We start from the raw sequence: 16,990 nt of genomic DNA on the forward strand, positions 1-16,990 counted from the left end.
TCCAGGGATATCAACCGCTCCAAAACCATCCGTAGGACTGCTGTGAGGGCCCATACTAGAATGCCACAGGAGTCTGAGGATCTTGCCCCATACAGTGTCCCCTGCCAGCAGGAAGCATCTAAGAGGCCAACACTTTGCCCCAATTCCCAATCCTCAGCCCCTACCTTCATCATTATTAAAGAAAAAATGGGGGAATGATAAAACAACAATATCGCCATTTGTAAATCAGTGGCCATTTTATTTTCAGGCCTCACTTGAGAAATGGAGCCATTCCCAATAACAGCTCTGCCCCTACCAAAGATTCCTGTGCACATGCTAACTTCCTTAAGCTAACCTCTTTTATAAAAGCCCAGAGTCTGTGCTGTGCCATCTTTCCCCAGCCAGTCTGGCTGTTCGGGCCTACCATTAAACTTTGCTCTTGGATGTGAAACTTTTCTTGTGAGCTTTCTTTGTGAGTGGCGTTTTCCCTAACAGAACTGAGCTTCCATACTTTAAATATTTTTGGAAATCACCTTGTACATTATCAGAAAGAATTAAGAAAGGCTGGGACAATTCTGGTTTGTGGTCTGTGAGGCTTTGGCAAAAGAAACTGTCTACTGGAGGGACAAGAATGAAGAGTGAGAGCTAAGTGTCCTGGATTAGGAAGAAGGTCAAAGCATGGTGGATGGATTGCTCTGCAGAGGAAAAGCTTGTCTACTTCTCTCAGACTTAGGTAAGGCTTCAAGAGACAAAAGAATAATTTCTAGTAAAAAGAGATGTGAGGTTCATGGTGCTAGCTGTTTAAAGTGTTTATGTTCAATAGTATTAACCTTTTCAACCTGGAATACTTGGTTTAAAGATCCTGGAAAGACTTGGAACTAGTCCAATGGCGAATATGACATACTGTTGACAGAAGAGAGAAAGCGTTGTCAAGCGAGTCAGCATCCAGCCAGGTGTGGTAAGCACACATTTGAGGCTGGGTTTAGTGACTTTCTCTAGCAATGTGCAACCACCCAGTGTTAGAATTGGAGAAATTGACCTGTGCCTCATCAGGCGTGGATGCTGAAAATACAAGCATGAAGAAAGTGCAAGTGAGGAAGGAACCGAGAATATTGTCACTGTGTGATTCCTGGAGTCAGGTGATGAACAAGAAGATTCAAATCATGAGGAAAGCCAGAGTTTAGTACAGGAAGGCTCCCAAATAAGGGTAAGAAAAACTTTCTTCAGGAAGGAGTCAGGAGAACAAGAAGGAAGAAAATATATGAGTTTACAGTCAGGCAGAGTATTTCAGCATTGGTGATCCTAGACAAGCCTCATTCCATCACAATGAGTCATCCAAGTGTATCGTACACGATGAAGAGAATGAGGGTGATAAGACTTAAGAAGGTTAAGAAATTGTAAAGTGAGTGTCAGAAAATTATGTATCCAGTTATCATGGATACTTCCCAGAAATATGGGGAAGCCTACAGAATATGATGAAATAACTAAGCTAACTTCACCTTCAGTGTGCCTGGGCTTACTTTGTGCCATGGCATTTGGATAGATTAGATTTTCCAGTTTTTGTTTTGTTTACCTCTGTTAGAACTGCTTTCAATTATATATGATATACCTTTTTTACTAAATTGGAGGAAGCAGTTATTACAAACTGCAGTTGAGCTAGTTAGATGTGACTCAACATGTCTTCTCAACTGACATCCAGGATATATTTAGAATGCATAGCCCATTTAAATGCAGCAGTTTTATTTAGGATTGTTGATACATTAATGTATTTTTATTTAGAGAAATTTAAAAAAACATGTAAGCTATAATCACACATTACAAAAATATCCTTACTTTGTAATTTTTGCTAATATAATCCTTGTATCATTTTGTAGTTTGCAGAAAACAAAAATCACATAACACCTGAGCCTAAATTAATCATCTTCTTGGGACAACAGTAGCAGTTTCAGGAAAGATAATGTCCAATAGTTACTCTAATATTTTTGGACAGATTGAAACTGGATATGCTATTTTGAGCTCACTGAAAACATTTAAAATTATTCTTTTATAAATTATGGTGTACCTTCAGTTGATATAGACCTGAAAAGCAGCCAAAAGTAGTTCTCTTTTAAAAAACATGCCCATTTTTTATTAAATTCTACATATCCCTCTGATTTATCCTTGAGGCTTTAGCTGAAATATCACTTCCACATGGTGGAATGTCCTTATCTACTAAACTACAAGAAATTCTCTTGGAATTTCTCTTGGAAAAGCTCTGCTTTCCTTGTCTAAGTTCCCATTATGCCTTATTGTAATTCTTCTGGGAATTTTGTATGCTGGACTGTAGACATCATGAAGGCACAGATGGTAGGTATCTTATTTATTTCTATGTTTCATCTCTGTTGGCTATGTTCTGCCATCTTGTGAAAGAATCTATCTTGAGTATTATAATGAAATGATGAGGAAAGTGTACTTAAAATCAGAAGACATATGTTCTGTTCCCACTTGTGATTCTTTGACTTTGAACAAGCCAACTCCAGTGTCCCTTTCCTCAACTCTAAAAGTAGGTGATTGCTAGTATTGTTTGTAGCTCTATGATCTGTAAAGACATAGTGAATGAGAAAAATTAGTGCAAACGAGTTATTTCCATCTGACTGTTCCTAAGCAAGTTTCCAGGGAGATGAGCTGCCAGATAGGATCTATCTATCTATCTATCTATCTATCTATCTATCTATCTATCTACAGTTGGCCTTCCATAGTCACAAATTTCACATCCATCAATACAAGCAACCACAGATAGAAACTACTAGGAAAAAAAGAGATTGTGTCTATATTGAATATTTACAGACATTTTTGCTTGTCAGTATTCCATAAACAATAGAGCATAGCAACTATTTACAAAGTATTTATACTGTATTAGATATTATAAGTAATCTAGAGATGATTTAAAACACACTAGAGGATGTGAATAGGTTGTATGCAAATACTATACCATTTTACATAAGAGACTTGAGCATCCACAGATTTTGGGGATTCTGGAACAAATCCCCATAGAAACAAGTTGACTGCCTATGGTATTTGGAACCTGAGATTTGACAATTGCCAATGGGAAAACAGAGAGATGGAAATTGTGGGGTCTTGGGGAGGAGAGTTGGATCAATGGGTTTGGAGCCCATAGAAGTACTGTCCTCCATTCAGTTTAACTCAGTGGTGATGGGGCATGGATGCAAACCTGTGTGCTTCCCTTTGTAGCCCCACTCTTAGGAATTCCTTTAATATCAACTTCATTACTTACAAATGCAGCAATCTATATACGATTTTCTTTTTGTGTCAGGATTGGTCATGTATAAACTAGGCCCTTTGTTGGAAACATTTGCAATTAATCTTACAAACAAACAAACAAACAAATGCAAATTTTTCACTGCCTGCCCCAGCCAACTCTTGCTGGCTCTTGGCCTGGCCACCACCTATTATTCAGAAAAGTGAATTGAAATTCCTACTTTGGACCTAACCTAATTTTCAAGTGATAATAGGCATGGATTCCCAGAAGCTCTGTATGCCTTTTGATAGTAACATCCTAGTTTCCCTTCCTGGTAAACGTTTTAAATAAGATTTTTGCACCAAAGGAAATTAACCTTTAAATTAATCATAATTATAAAATGTCATCACTGATTTTTGTCTTTAGCCTAATTACTTTCTATTATTTAAACAAAACACACCTCCTGTGAGCTTTAAGTTTGTTTCTCTTTCACTTCCTGCCACATGATGCTAGCCAAATTGTAGTAGAGGTCTCTTTTCCTGTCCTCTGCTAGAACAGCCTCACTTAAAGGTCACATGGGATTAGGTTTTCTCCCAGCTTCCTTATTGACAAAACACTCTTTCAGCACCTGTATGTAAGGCTGTTCTGCTCAGGTGTTTTCGTTCTGTATGCCTGGTGGCCATTCTTAGAGATTCAGGGTTTCGCTGTCCTCCTGCTGTTATGAAGGAGATGGCTGAACCCACCCTTCTGTTTCTTTTAGATTCCACTTCCAAAACTAAAGCACAACTGGTCACCAGCCAACATTATTTATCAAAAGACTAACTTTGTCATCTTCTCAGCACGTCTCTGACCTGGGGCTCTTAGAGAGAGTTCTGTTTCTGGGCCAGCTCTTTGTCATGCTGTCATTTGTTCTTTGGAGATGGAACTAAAGGGTCTTGGCAACTTTATTTTGTGAGCATATATATCAACATTCTCATGCTAAAGTAAAAATCCCATTTTTCTGCAAGTTGGCTGCTTTTTTTTCTGGGTCATTGTCTATGTGAGTATAGAGAAAGGTGATGAGGTAACAAGCACAAAACACCCATTGACTGGGTCTACCCAAGAGAAGATGCAGAATGATCAAAAGAAGATTTTTCTTTCAGTCATTTCTGTAAATGTCACAACTTCTTTCCTTTCCATTCATAGGTTCTGGCTTTCTTTTCTATTGAGGCTGGTTAAAACAACTTGAATACTCTTTATCTACTGGATAATTTCACTGTGCTAGAAATACTTTCTGCCTGAAATGCACCTTTTATGTAACTCAGGTAGAAGTCCTCCACTGCTTCTCTGAATGTTGTTACCTTTACATTGATTCTTTAGAGCAAATTCCTGATCATTCTAAATCAACAGAGAATGAATTGGTTTCTTTCCCCTCATATTTTTGGACTTGGGAAGAGTAAATCCATTTAAAGATGAATATACTGTGTGCTCGTATGAATGAAAGGCAATATAGAAAATGGAGGATATAACAGGAGAAAAGGGATGAAAACAAGAAACTTTTAACTCGAATATCCTAATTTAGGGAATAATAGTTTATGTGTTTTTTCTTAGGAGACCACAAGAGGGTGCAATTTAATAGTAAGCTGAAAAAGTGCTAGCTAATTTTGGAGACGATGTAAAAATGGTATGTATCACTAATAGAGAGCACTTGTTACTAATAGGAACTTGCCTGAGATTGGCAGAGGCATATGCATATGCAGACTTCTATCAGGTGTTGTTTTCACATGTGGCAGCACATCTTTTTTTTTTCCTCACCTATTCTTCCATTTGTTTATAAATGACAAAAGGTGCTTGATTCTGGTTAGTTAGTGTAAACTGAGGTCTAAAGAAGATGCCACATTTCCATATCAGTTTCTGTATAGTTGAAGAAATGTTTCTGGAGAGCCAATTGATTCATTAATTTTTTTTTTCTCAAAAACACTACTGAGTCTCCCTCCTAGTTGGGAATATGCTAGGCACTGAAGATACAGAAAGGAACAAGATAGGTGTAGATCCGATTGGTATCCCTAACAATTGCTTATTCTGAGGCAGACGGCATGTACTTCACTGGATGTCAGAAGTTCATGAATGAGCTCTGTGACTTTGGGCCAGTGATTTAATTTTTATGGGTCTATAAATTAGGGTGGTGAAATAGAACGGCAGGCAGTAGTTTTCCATTATAGTTCAAAAGAATTCATAGTTTAAAAGGATATAAAGTTAAATACAGAGCTTCTGTGTAGAGTTGTGTTGGAAAGAAGAAGGTAATGCCCTTCACCTTGTCCTCACTAGGATTCTGCAGAGCACAGTTACAGGTTAGTTGCATTCAAAGGCTTGGCCTTTAGGCTTTAATAATATGTGACCCTGTTCAGAGATGAGGAAAGAAATGGCAAGTATTGGTTTGATAGGAACTTGGTCCCTTTGAATTCCTAAAACAATTGTTATAAAGAGATGATAAAACAATATGTTGATAATATATTAGTTTTTCATTTGATGGCTTGAGTGTGATACTGAATAAGTAGAAAAAGACACATCCCTCTCACAATTCTATCACCCAGACAACCTGGCGCCTTTTCTGAACTGCTAATTAACTCCTCTGAGGTTATGTCTGAAGAGGGATTTATGAGTAACAAGAAAGAAGGCTCAGATTACCAAACAGAATGTAAACTATGGTCCTAACAACTGGATAGAAAGAATGATAAATGATAGATGAATAGACATAAAGAAAAGAAGGAAGGAAGAGAGGAATAAAGGAAAGAAGGAAGGAAGGAAAGAAGGAAGGAAGCAAAGAAGGAAGGAAGGAAAGATGGTAGAAAGGAAGAGAGGAAGGAGGAATGAAGGAAGGAAAGGAGAGAGGGAGGAAGAAAGGAAAGAAGGAAGGAGAAAGGAAAGAAGGAAGGGAGAAAGGAAGAAAGAAAGAAAACCAGGAGACATACATTATGACAAAAATATTAACTGAAAAGCAGGATTCAGAGTTAGAGAGTCATTTTGGTTTTCTTTTATTCATTTTTTGGCTTATTTCTGTTTTCTATTCTTTCTGTAGCAAACCTATATTCTATTGTAAGCAGGAAGAAACAGTATTTTTAAAAGGAGAAGTATACCACCTTGCCCTCACATCTACCCTTTCCATAAGTGGTAGTCCTTAACTATTTTCAAAGAATTGCATTCAGACTTGATGATCCTAACTGGAGGAGTGATCAAAATATCCAGAATGGAGGTCAATAAACAGAAGTGAAGGCCAGCAGGTTTTAGAAGAAAAACCATACAAAAATTGCAGAAAATTATCATCCTAAGAGAAGTTAATAATTTTCTGTGGCTTTCTTTTCAAATGAAATATTCTAGAAATCAATTGTGACTTTTAACCCTTAGGCCACTTGGTTTCAGATACTTCAGGACAGGTTTTTATTTGTTTGTATTTGGTGAGTATGTGCATGTGTCTAACTCCAAGTTTAAACATCTAGAATACATTTTCCATTATTGCTTTCAAAATAAATCCCGTAGGATATTATTTTTAAATTATATTCTACATGTTTTCCAAGATGATTTCAATATCTGATAGCATTTTCAATACATTGAATCTGTACTAGAAAAAGACAGTGGCTACAGTCATCTCAGTATCCATGGAGGATGTGTTCTAGCACCTTCCTGTGAATTCAAAATTCATGGATGTTCAGGACTCTCAGATGATGCATAACATTTTGTATAACCATATACTTTGAATCATCTCTAGGTTACTTACAATACCTAATACAATAAAATAGTTGTTTTACTGTATTATTTAGGGAATAGTGATAAGAACAAAATAGTCTGTACACATTCAGTACAAATGCAATTTTTTTCCAAATATTTTCAACCTTCGATATCCATGGATGTGGAGCCCACAAAAATGAAAGACTAACTGTATTTAGAAAAATGGATCCATTTTTAAGAGGGCTGACATTTAGTTTTACTTAACTATTAAGGAAAAGTTTTAAAAAACATTTTTATTAGTATATGATACCTATACAGAGTGCTTCTTTGTGACATTTCCATATATATGTATATTGTACCCCAATTTGGTTCATCCCCTCCATTATCTCCCTCCTACTCCATGCCTCTTCTTAAAGCAACTTCAACAGGTTTCAGTGTTCCATATTCACACCTGTATAGAAAGTACATCAGCCTATCCACCCTCCTTTTCCCTCTTCATCTATCCTCCCCTTCCCACCAGTGCCCTCCCCTTAACATGACCTGTTTTACATTCCTGTCCTTCATTGTTTTAAGCGTCTGGTTGTTGTTCAGTGGGGATTTTGCCTTGGTATTTTATCTGTAAACTATTTACTTAAATCAGTCTTACCTCATCTCTGCTCTTCTTCACCCATCTCCCCTACTCTGTGTTGTTTGATAGTTGTCAGTGTTTCAGAGAAAACATAATAAAAATGTAGAAATCATATATCATGATGCACATTTTTTGCCATAGATTAGTGGTACATTCCGTGGATGAATGGATTTCTTTTAATTGCTAACAATGCTAGCGAAACAGAGAGATAGCTTCTTAGTTTTATCACTGAAGTGGACATCCCATTATTGTGCTGAGAAGCAAGTGAGTGATAAGAGGCATGTATATGATAAAAGGAATACCAGATCAGCAGTCCCTGATAATTTTATTTCCTTTACAGAACAAGCCGAGGGAACTAGAAAAGACTTGAGGCCGTAAGAGAAACTCGGCATGGCCAGTGACAGATGATACAGTGAAGAGCTTTGCCACAAAGACAGCACAGCTAGGAGGCCTGCTCTTCTAGAGGAAGCATTTTCTCCTAAGACAAATTGCTGAACAAATATGTAAAGGTGTGTTGCGAAGGTTGCTGTGCTCAAATAGGGTGCAAGGCTAAGACATACCCTCAGGAGCAGGGTTCCCTGCTTTTTTTTTCTTGTGAGAAACTAGTCACCTAAAGGTAGATTACCCCACAGTTGGAGTTGCTGGCTGGGAACTCATGCTTGGTGACAGTAAGCATATAGCCAGGTACAGCAGCATTACAGCCCAAAGCTCTTACCCAAGGGCATTTAATAGATCAGCAGCAGGCTGAGGCTAGCTCCACTCTGTGTCCCTATATATTTTCAAATGCATAGGAACACCTGGTATGTGTGTGTGTGTATGTGTGTGTGTGTGTGTGTGTGTGTGTGAACATGGCATGTTATGGACATGGTATGTCAGTGGCCATGCTGAGTTTTCCTTATGACCCCAAGTCTTTTCTAGTTCCCTCTGCTTGTTCTGTAATTGCTGGTATGGTATTCCTTATATCATAAACATCCCCAAAATATTCATGACCTGAAGGCCCCAGTGTTGCTATATTAGGAAATAGTTTTGAAGAGCTAATTAAGGTTGTACAATAAAGATATGGTTTTAATCCTAAAGGAACGGAGTTTTTTTAAGAAGAGAAAGACACACACAGAGTAAAGACTATGTGAGGAAACAGTGAGAAGGTGTTGTCTACAAGTCTCAGTGTAAACCATACATGTCAACACATTGATCTTGGAATTTAAGCCTCTAGGAGTGTGGGAAAATGAGTTGCTATTGTTTAAGATTGTGGTGTATCATTATGGCAGCTGTATACAGGGGAATGACAGGGAAAGGAGGGTCTACATTTTTCTAGTTGGAAATCTCTGCTGAGGATTTGGGTGTCATATTCTGGTAGGAACAGCAGATGGCAGTGGTGTTCTGCGAGTTTGCACAGCCAGTTAGCTTGTGGCTCTGGCCTAGATAACTAAAGGGTCAGAGATGGAAACATCAAGTTCTAGCTGTTTATCATTGGAAAAAAAATGTTGCATTAAAGTGTCTATTATGATCTGAATGTTTATGTTCCCCTAGAATTCATATCTTGAAACCCAATTACCAATGTAACCATGTTTGGAGGGTGGGCCTTTGGGGAGGTGATTATGTCATGAGTGCTCATGAGTGGGATTAATGCCATCAGAAAAGAGGCCCGGAGAATGTCTTTCCCCTTTCATCATCTGAGAACACAGAAAGAAGGCCTGATCTATGAACTAGGAAACAAGCCTTCCCTAGACACCAGTTCTGCAGCACCTTGATTTTGGATTTCCCGTCTTCAGACCTATAGCAAATAAATGCCACTGTACACTTAGTGTTTACATATACATTAAACCTCTCCTGTAGTCTAGGGCTTGCTGAGAGCACTTTTTTTTCTCCAGAGTCACTAAGATTTTTTAAGGATCAAGATAATTTTCTTTATGATTACCAAAAGTGAGACAGAAGTTTCATCTCTTCTCTACATTAGAGCATTGGAAGTCAGATGTCCAGGCAGCATCTGAACGTGAATATGTGGACAAGGCTGCATATTTCATGGTAATATATGAAAAATATCAACTGAGTCATTTTACTCAACAAATATTCCTGATTACCACTGTGTGAATGACCACACAGTGGTCATAGTAAATGAACCCAGTGAGAAGTCACTAAAGGTCACTGGACACAGAACCAGGCCAAATGAACACCTCCTTCATCTTCTTCACTAGTCCCATGAGCATCTCAGGCAAGTGACAGTTCACTTGGATATAAAAATAAAGAGATATCTTAGCCACTAAGATGAACATTAGACTTGTGCGTTAATTAATGTTAGACTTGTGGATTAATAAAGGCAGATAAGGGGTGGTCATCAAAATATGTAAAAAGACATATACATTATTTTTCGAAGTCTTTTGGGAGGCTTATTAGATGTTTGAGTTAGAAAATTGATTTTCCAAAAGATATCACTGGCTTCTGATCTCCTTGGATTTATACGGTCTGGGCAAAAACTTGATCTAGGGCAGAATTCTCTAAGATACATTTCTTGGGATTCAAGTTCTCTGAAATATAAAGATTTTTTTCATGGGAAGGTTCTGTGTTCAATATTTGGGAGATTTGTATTAATTACATCATAAATTTCTATAAATCTATAAAAAAATCACTATCTGTATCCAAGTAAACATGGCTTACTATAAAACATCTGAAAACTTTAGAAAACTCCAAATCGTGTGCTCTAACAGTCACAGTGAATATGAATTTCCCAAGGGCACCACATTCAAATATAACTGTCCTATATCTGCTTATATATCAACCCCATACAGGCCTACCATGCCTTCCTTCTTGTGGGAACCACAAAAAGGCTCTGCTCTTGCTCTCTGTATTAAGACTACCGTTGGTTGGTCCTGCCGCTGAGTGGCTCAGCATGGCTGCTGGGTTTTCCCTAGGGAACTGTGAGTGTAACAAAACTGAAACTCTGTTTCTCTCTTTGATATGTGTCTATCCTCACTCTACCTCACTCAAGGTAATATTAATACAAAACTGGATTAGAAATAGTTGGACCTACTTCTTTATTACACTGTTCTTGGAGATGTCAATATGTAAAAGAACATCCAAAATTTTCGATGTCAAACTTACTTAGGGTTGGAGTGTTTTGTTGAACCATTGATCTCATGAAACTAGCATTTCCGGGATCCCCTTTGAGGAGTGGTATTCTAGAAAGATATTTATTATCTAGGGAGACCTGGTAGGTCAGTAAATGTTATCTGAAGACAGGATTGCACTACCATGATTATGAAATGAAATTAAATGCTATAGTCTAGGGAAAGCTCCAACTTCCATTTGAACATTGATCTATGGACTTTTTTCTTTAAGGATTTTGCATATAGTCATGGAATGGTAAGGTCTGAATGAACTTACATGGTTTGTGGAGTTCAGGCATTTTAAAATTCAATTATCTTTTACCTTTCCTAATCCTTGAATAATTTTTTGTGCATGAGTGCTTACTAGATGGCTTCTCTTGTATATTCCTTAGAAATCTCAAACTCAACCTGTCCACACTGAATTAATTATCACATTCTCACTTTACTTTCCTTAAGTGACATATCCATCTATACATTCACTCACACCAGGCATCTAGAAATCTACCAGTCTCCTCTTCTCTTACACAGTACCCAACCACACCCCACCAATTACATCATGTTAGTATGCATACCATATCATATTGAATCATAGCATATCATTCTTCTTCATCTTTAATATTGGTCTTAGTTCAGAACCCCATTATCTCATATTTTGATCAATTTAGTGGTGTCTTGACTTTTCCTTTCCCTAATTTTTTCCCTCTCAGTCTCTCTCATTCTGATGCCATTGTAAATTCTCTAAAATCAATTCTTGATTACATTCTTTTCCAATAAACTATCTACCAATTGATTTGCACTGTGTCACATAAAATGAAGTCCAAACACCTTAATTTTTTATAACCATTTTTCTATTATCTCATTCTTGCTTGCTTTTCCAATTTCTTCTGGGTGTCTGCTTCTAGCACAAGATATAATTCACTCACATTAATCTTACTGCAATGTGCCTAGCAGTTTTATCACCTTTTGCCCGGGACTACTTACCCAACACATATCTTTTTGCCTTTCAAGACCAAGTTAAAAAATGTACTTTTTTCTGAACCCTTTCTTCTCTTCCCTCACTATACAGAGTTTTATTATACTTATTTGTTTACAGGTTTGTTTTCCCTTACCAGATGACAAGTTCCTAAAGGAGTAAAAGATTGTACATTAGTCCTCTTAAAATCTCCTAAGATTGACTTGATATACTGAGGAGTGTTTTACAAAAGCTTAGTTATTGAAAGGACCATCATTTCCTTTTGTGTACAAAATAATATAAACTGTGTGCTATATTTAAATGATATATGAGAATAACTGAAAAATTGCTCCCTATAAGTTAATCAAAACTGCTTCTTACTTGTAGCATGATTAGAAAGTAAGTATATCTTTCCCTCACATCAGCATGCAAGAGAGAAGTGGATTCTCATCCCCTATTGTCTCAACAGCCCCATCGTTCCAAATATTTTTGGAAACCATGAAAAATTACTCCCAACTGCAATTTTTCCTCACAGGAAATACAGCTGCATACACAGCTATCCACTCTTATTCTCTCTAAAGATAATAGGGATACTTTTTTTTTCTAAAGAAAATATGAATACTTGTTTTTTCCCCCAATCCTACATTTCATAATCTTAGGGTCAAGGAAGGAGAGAAATCCTGTACATAACCATGTTTAGAAAAGGAGAGGACAATGGAGCTACTTTGAGGCTTGTGTGCGGGGATCTCTGTCTGAATTCCAGATGAAACAATTGTTCTCAATGCTAAGACTCTGACATAGAGTTCTATCATTTTGTAGCAAATTGTAGGAACAACAAGATCTTTTGAACATTTGACTCCCCAGGGCAGATTCCCTGAATACATCATTTTCATGTGAGAATTTTAGGAACTATTGCAAATTACTCATTGTTGAGATATGTTGTCCTTGGTGAAAATGATTAGTTATCAATACCTAATAAGTGCCTAATAATGGGTATTGATAAGAAAATGTCAAGTTAACCAGATTTAAAAATCACTTCTGTAGTAGTAAGATGGAGGGAGAAAGAAAAAAGGGGAAGGAAGAGGGGAGATAAGAAAGAAATAGAGGGTATGAATATGATCAAAGTATATTATATACCTGTATAGAAATGTCATGATGAAACCCGTTACTATGTGTAATTTAATATATGCCAATACAAAATGAAAAAATCAATTCCATCTCCAATCTCATCTCTCTATTCCCTAATAGATTTGTTACAAAAAGAACCAATTTTTTAAATACCTATTAATGAAAAGAAAAAAACAACTGGTTTTTCAAAACGAGTGCCTCTCCATTTATTCAATATACTCATTGTTTCACAAAAAATATTTTAGCTTGATGGGCACCAAAAGTTTATTCCCTGTTCTAATGGCAGGTTGAGGGGTATTGTCTGAGGAGTGGGATGGGAAGGTAGGAAGTGTAAAGAAAAAACTTTGGACTTAAAAGAAACAGAATAGAGCTTTAATACTTACAGCTGTCTTCTTCTTCAGTTATACATTTCACAACATAGCAGGCATAGATGAACCCTGCCAGCTGAAACAAAACAGAGACACTTTAAACATTAGGCAAAAGTAACAGAACCTGACCTCACAGCAGGCAGGGGGAAAGGCTTTTCAAAGACAATTGATTTTATGAGCAAATTCAGGGATCTAAAATGGTTCATTGGACTGGATCGTGACTCCGGTGCGGATTCTTGACTTCAGTGATGTATTGATAAATATGTTATAAATAAATTTATTGCTTTATTTTCTTCGGTTTTTGTGTATAAGATTTATTAATTTCCAGGCAAAGTAAAAATTATTTTAGATATAAAGAAAGGAAAATACTGACCATTCACTAACAGATTTCAACATTTGCATTTGTGCCAATAGACTTCTATTTTACTTTTCCTTACTTTGAGTTCTAGGATTCTAAAATTGAACTCTTCCTAGCCACCAGAAAAATGCTTTGAGGTAAAAATGTTAAGGAGATTCTATGGACTTCTTATAAGAAAAATTCTTATTTAGACCTGTAACAGGAACCAGAGGAAACAGAGGTAATAAGGTGGACACCAGTAAGTAAGGAGCATCATCATGCTGTATTCAGGATTGCTTGTATCACATCCTTTCTGAAACATATGGCAGAAAAGTCCCAGTGTCCAGGAAATTTCTTGCTCAATAAAATTGGTACCTATAAATGAATGCGGTTATTTGGTATTTATCCACCAGACTGAGTGGTTTTGTATTCCTTCATGTCAATAGCATATTTAATCAAAATTCTGTGCTCTGGTAGAGGCAAAAAAAAAAAAGAATATAATTTTTGTTTTAGCAAAAGCAATCAAACTTGGGTAAATTCCTGAAGATATATCCTCAGAACTTGATGAAAATTATTCATGGTGTCATTTTAGCCAGGCATTGATCTGGTTGATTACTGATGATATGGTCATACTGAGCAGGGCTGCTAAAGCACAGGGGAAAAAGAAGCTGCCATAATAAGCCTAATGAAGTTGCTGTTCGTTAGCTGAAAGATAGTGTTCTTCTGTAGGAAGTGGGCAGAACATTTTAGGTTAGAGGTGCACTAATAGGTATTTAATGAGTACAGAACTATTTGGAGACAAAGATGGGTCCAGTTACCCAGATATGAACCCACACAACTATAGCCAACTTGTCTTTGACAAAGGAGCTAAAAATATACGATGGAGAAATAACAGCCTCTTCAACAAAAACTGCTGGGAAAACTGGTTAGCAGTCTGCAAAAAATTGAAACTAGATCCATGTATATCACCCTATACCAAGATTAACTCAAAATGGATCAAGGATCTTAATATCAGACCCCAAACTCTTAAGTTGATACAGGAAAGAGTAGGAAATACTCTGGAGTTAGTAGGTATAGGTAAGAACTTTCTCAATGAAACCCCAGCAGCACAGCAACTAAGAGATAGCATAGATAAATGGGACCTCATAAAGCTAAAAAGCTTCTGTGCATCAAAAGAAATGGTCTCTAAACTGAAGAGAACACCCACAGAGTGGAAGAGAATATTTGCCAACTATACATCAGACAAAGGACTGATAACCAGAATATACAGGGAACTTAAAAAACTAAATTCTCCCAAAAGTAATGAACCAATAAAGAAATGGGCACGTGAACTAAACAGGACTTTCTCAAAAGAAGAAATTCAAATGGCCAAAAAACACATGAAAAAATGCTCACCATCTCTAGCAATAAAGGAAATGCAAATTAAAACCACGCTAAGATTCCACCTCACCCCTCTTAGAATAGCCATCATCAGCAACACCACCAACAACAGGTGTTGGCAAGGATGTGGGGAAAAAGGAACCCTCTTACACTGCTGGTGGGAATGTAGACTAGTACAACCACTCTGGAAAAAAATTTGGAGGCTACTTAAAAAGCTGGACATCGATCTACCATTTGATCCAGCAATACCACTCTTGGGGATATACCCAAAAGACTGTGACACAGGTTACTCCAGAGGCACCTGCACATCCATGTTTATTGCAGCACTATTCACAATAGCCAAGTTATGGAAACAGCCAAGATGCCCCACCACTGACAAATGGATTAAGAAAATGTGGTATCTATACACAATGGAATTTTATGCAGCCATGAAGAAGAATGAAATGTTATCATTCACTGGTAAATGGATGGAATTGGAGAGTATCATTCTGAGTGAGGTTAGCCTGGCCCAAAAGACCAAAAATCGTATGTTCTCCCTCATATGTGGACATTAGATCAAGGGCAAACACAACAATTGGTTTAGACCATGGAGCACATGATAAAAGCAAGAGCACACAAGGGAGGGGTGAGGATAGGTAAGACACCTAAAAAATTAGCTAGCATTTGTTGCCCTCAATGCAGAGAAACTAAAGCAGATACCTTAAAAGCAACTGAGGCCAATAGGAAAAGGGGAACAGGTACTAGAGAAAAGGTTAGATCAAAAAGAATTAACCTAGAAGGTAACACCCACGCACAGGAAATCAATGTGAGTCAATGCCCTCACCAGCAAAAACCCTTGTTCCTTCCTGTTATTGCTTATACTCTCTCTACAACAAAATTAGAAATAAGGGCAAAATAGTTTCTGCTGGGTATTGAGGGGGTAGGGGGGAGAGGGAGGGGGTGGAGTGGGTGGTAAGGGAGGGGGTGGGGGCAGAGGGGAGAAATGAACCAAGCCTTGTATGCACATATGAATAATAAAAGAAAAAGAAAAAATAAAAAGATAGGTCCAGTTACTAAAAAATATCTAACTCAGATTGGAGAAAGAAAGCATGTTTTGAAAGAATCTAGCTGTCTTCCAAAGAGAACTTGTGTAGAATAAAACAGTAGTCATCCTGGGAGAGAACAGCAAGCAGCAACGACCACATTTGGGGAGAAAGCCCTTTTTTTTTTTGGATCCTGGATGAGAGGGAATGTGTATCTACCTCCTCCCCTAATACCCTCAAATGTAGTGTCTGAACCAGCACACATAATATACAGCAAAATAAGAATACTACTGGTGTTAATGTGAGCAGAATTGGTTTTCTTTTAAACAACATTTTAAGTTATGGAAACAGCCAAGATGCCCCAGCACAGACGAATGGATTAAGAAAATGTGGTATCTATACACAATGGAATTCTATGCAGCCATGAAGAAGAACAAAATGTTATCATTCGCTGGTAAATGGATGGAACTGGAGAACATCATTCTGAGTGAGGTTAGCGTGGCTCAAAAAACCAAAAATCGTATGTTCTCCCTCATATGTGGACATTAGATCAAGGGCAAACACAACAAGGGGATTGGACTATGAGCACATGATAAAAGCGAGAGCACACAAGGGAGGGGTGAGGATAGGTAAGACACCTAAAAAACTAGCTAGCATTTGTTGCCCTTAATGCAGAGAAACTAAAGCAGATACCTTAAAAGCAACTGAGGCCAATAGGAAAAGGGGAACAGGTACTAGAGAAAAGGTTAGTTCAAAAAGAATTAACCTAGAAGGTAACACCCACGCACAGGAAATCAATGTGAGTCAATGCCCTCACCAGCAAAAACCGTTGTTCCTTCCTGTTATTGCTTATACTCTCTCTACAACAAAATTAGAAATAAGGGCAAAATAGTTTCTGCTGGGTATTGAGGGGGTGGGGGGGGAGAGGGAGGGGGTGGAGTGGGTGGTAAGGGAGGGGGTGGGGGCAGGGGGGAGAAATGAACCAAGCCTTGTATGCACATATGAATAATAAAAGAAAAATGAAAAAAAAAATAAAAACGTCATCAAATCAGCATGATTATCTTTCAATTATATATTGTTATTGGCAAGAACTACTCCCTTATATAACAGGATCACTTAAGATCTTTGTTTTTGTGGGATTTTTTTTTT

At 37.4% G+C, this 16,990-nt stretch overlaps 1 protein-coding gene across 3 annotated transcripts in view; it reads right to left on the minus strand.

Annotated features, from left to right (window-relative positions):
- The window catches only part of Nkain2 (sodium/potassium transporting ATPase interacting 2), a 976,459-nt gene that overhangs the window by 28,314 nt on the left and 931,155 nt on the right, over positions 1 to 16,990 (minus strand). For all 3 annotated transcript variants that reach the window (XM_074075281.1, XM_074075279.1, XM_074075280.1), the window contains exon 5: positions 13,118 to 13,178. In XM_074075281.1, coding sequence (XP_073931382.1) covers positions 13,118 to 13,178 — 61 coding nt within the window. The remainder of the gene's footprint in view (positions 1 to 13,117; positions 13,179 to 16,990) is intronic.

Source organism: Castor canadensis, chromosome 1 (genome assembly GCF_047511655.1).
Source record: "Castor canadensis chromosome 1, mCasCan1.hap1v2, whole genome shotgun sequence".
Lineage (NCBI taxonomy): Eukaryota > Metazoa > Chordata > Mammalia > Rodentia > Castoridae > Castor > Castor canadensis.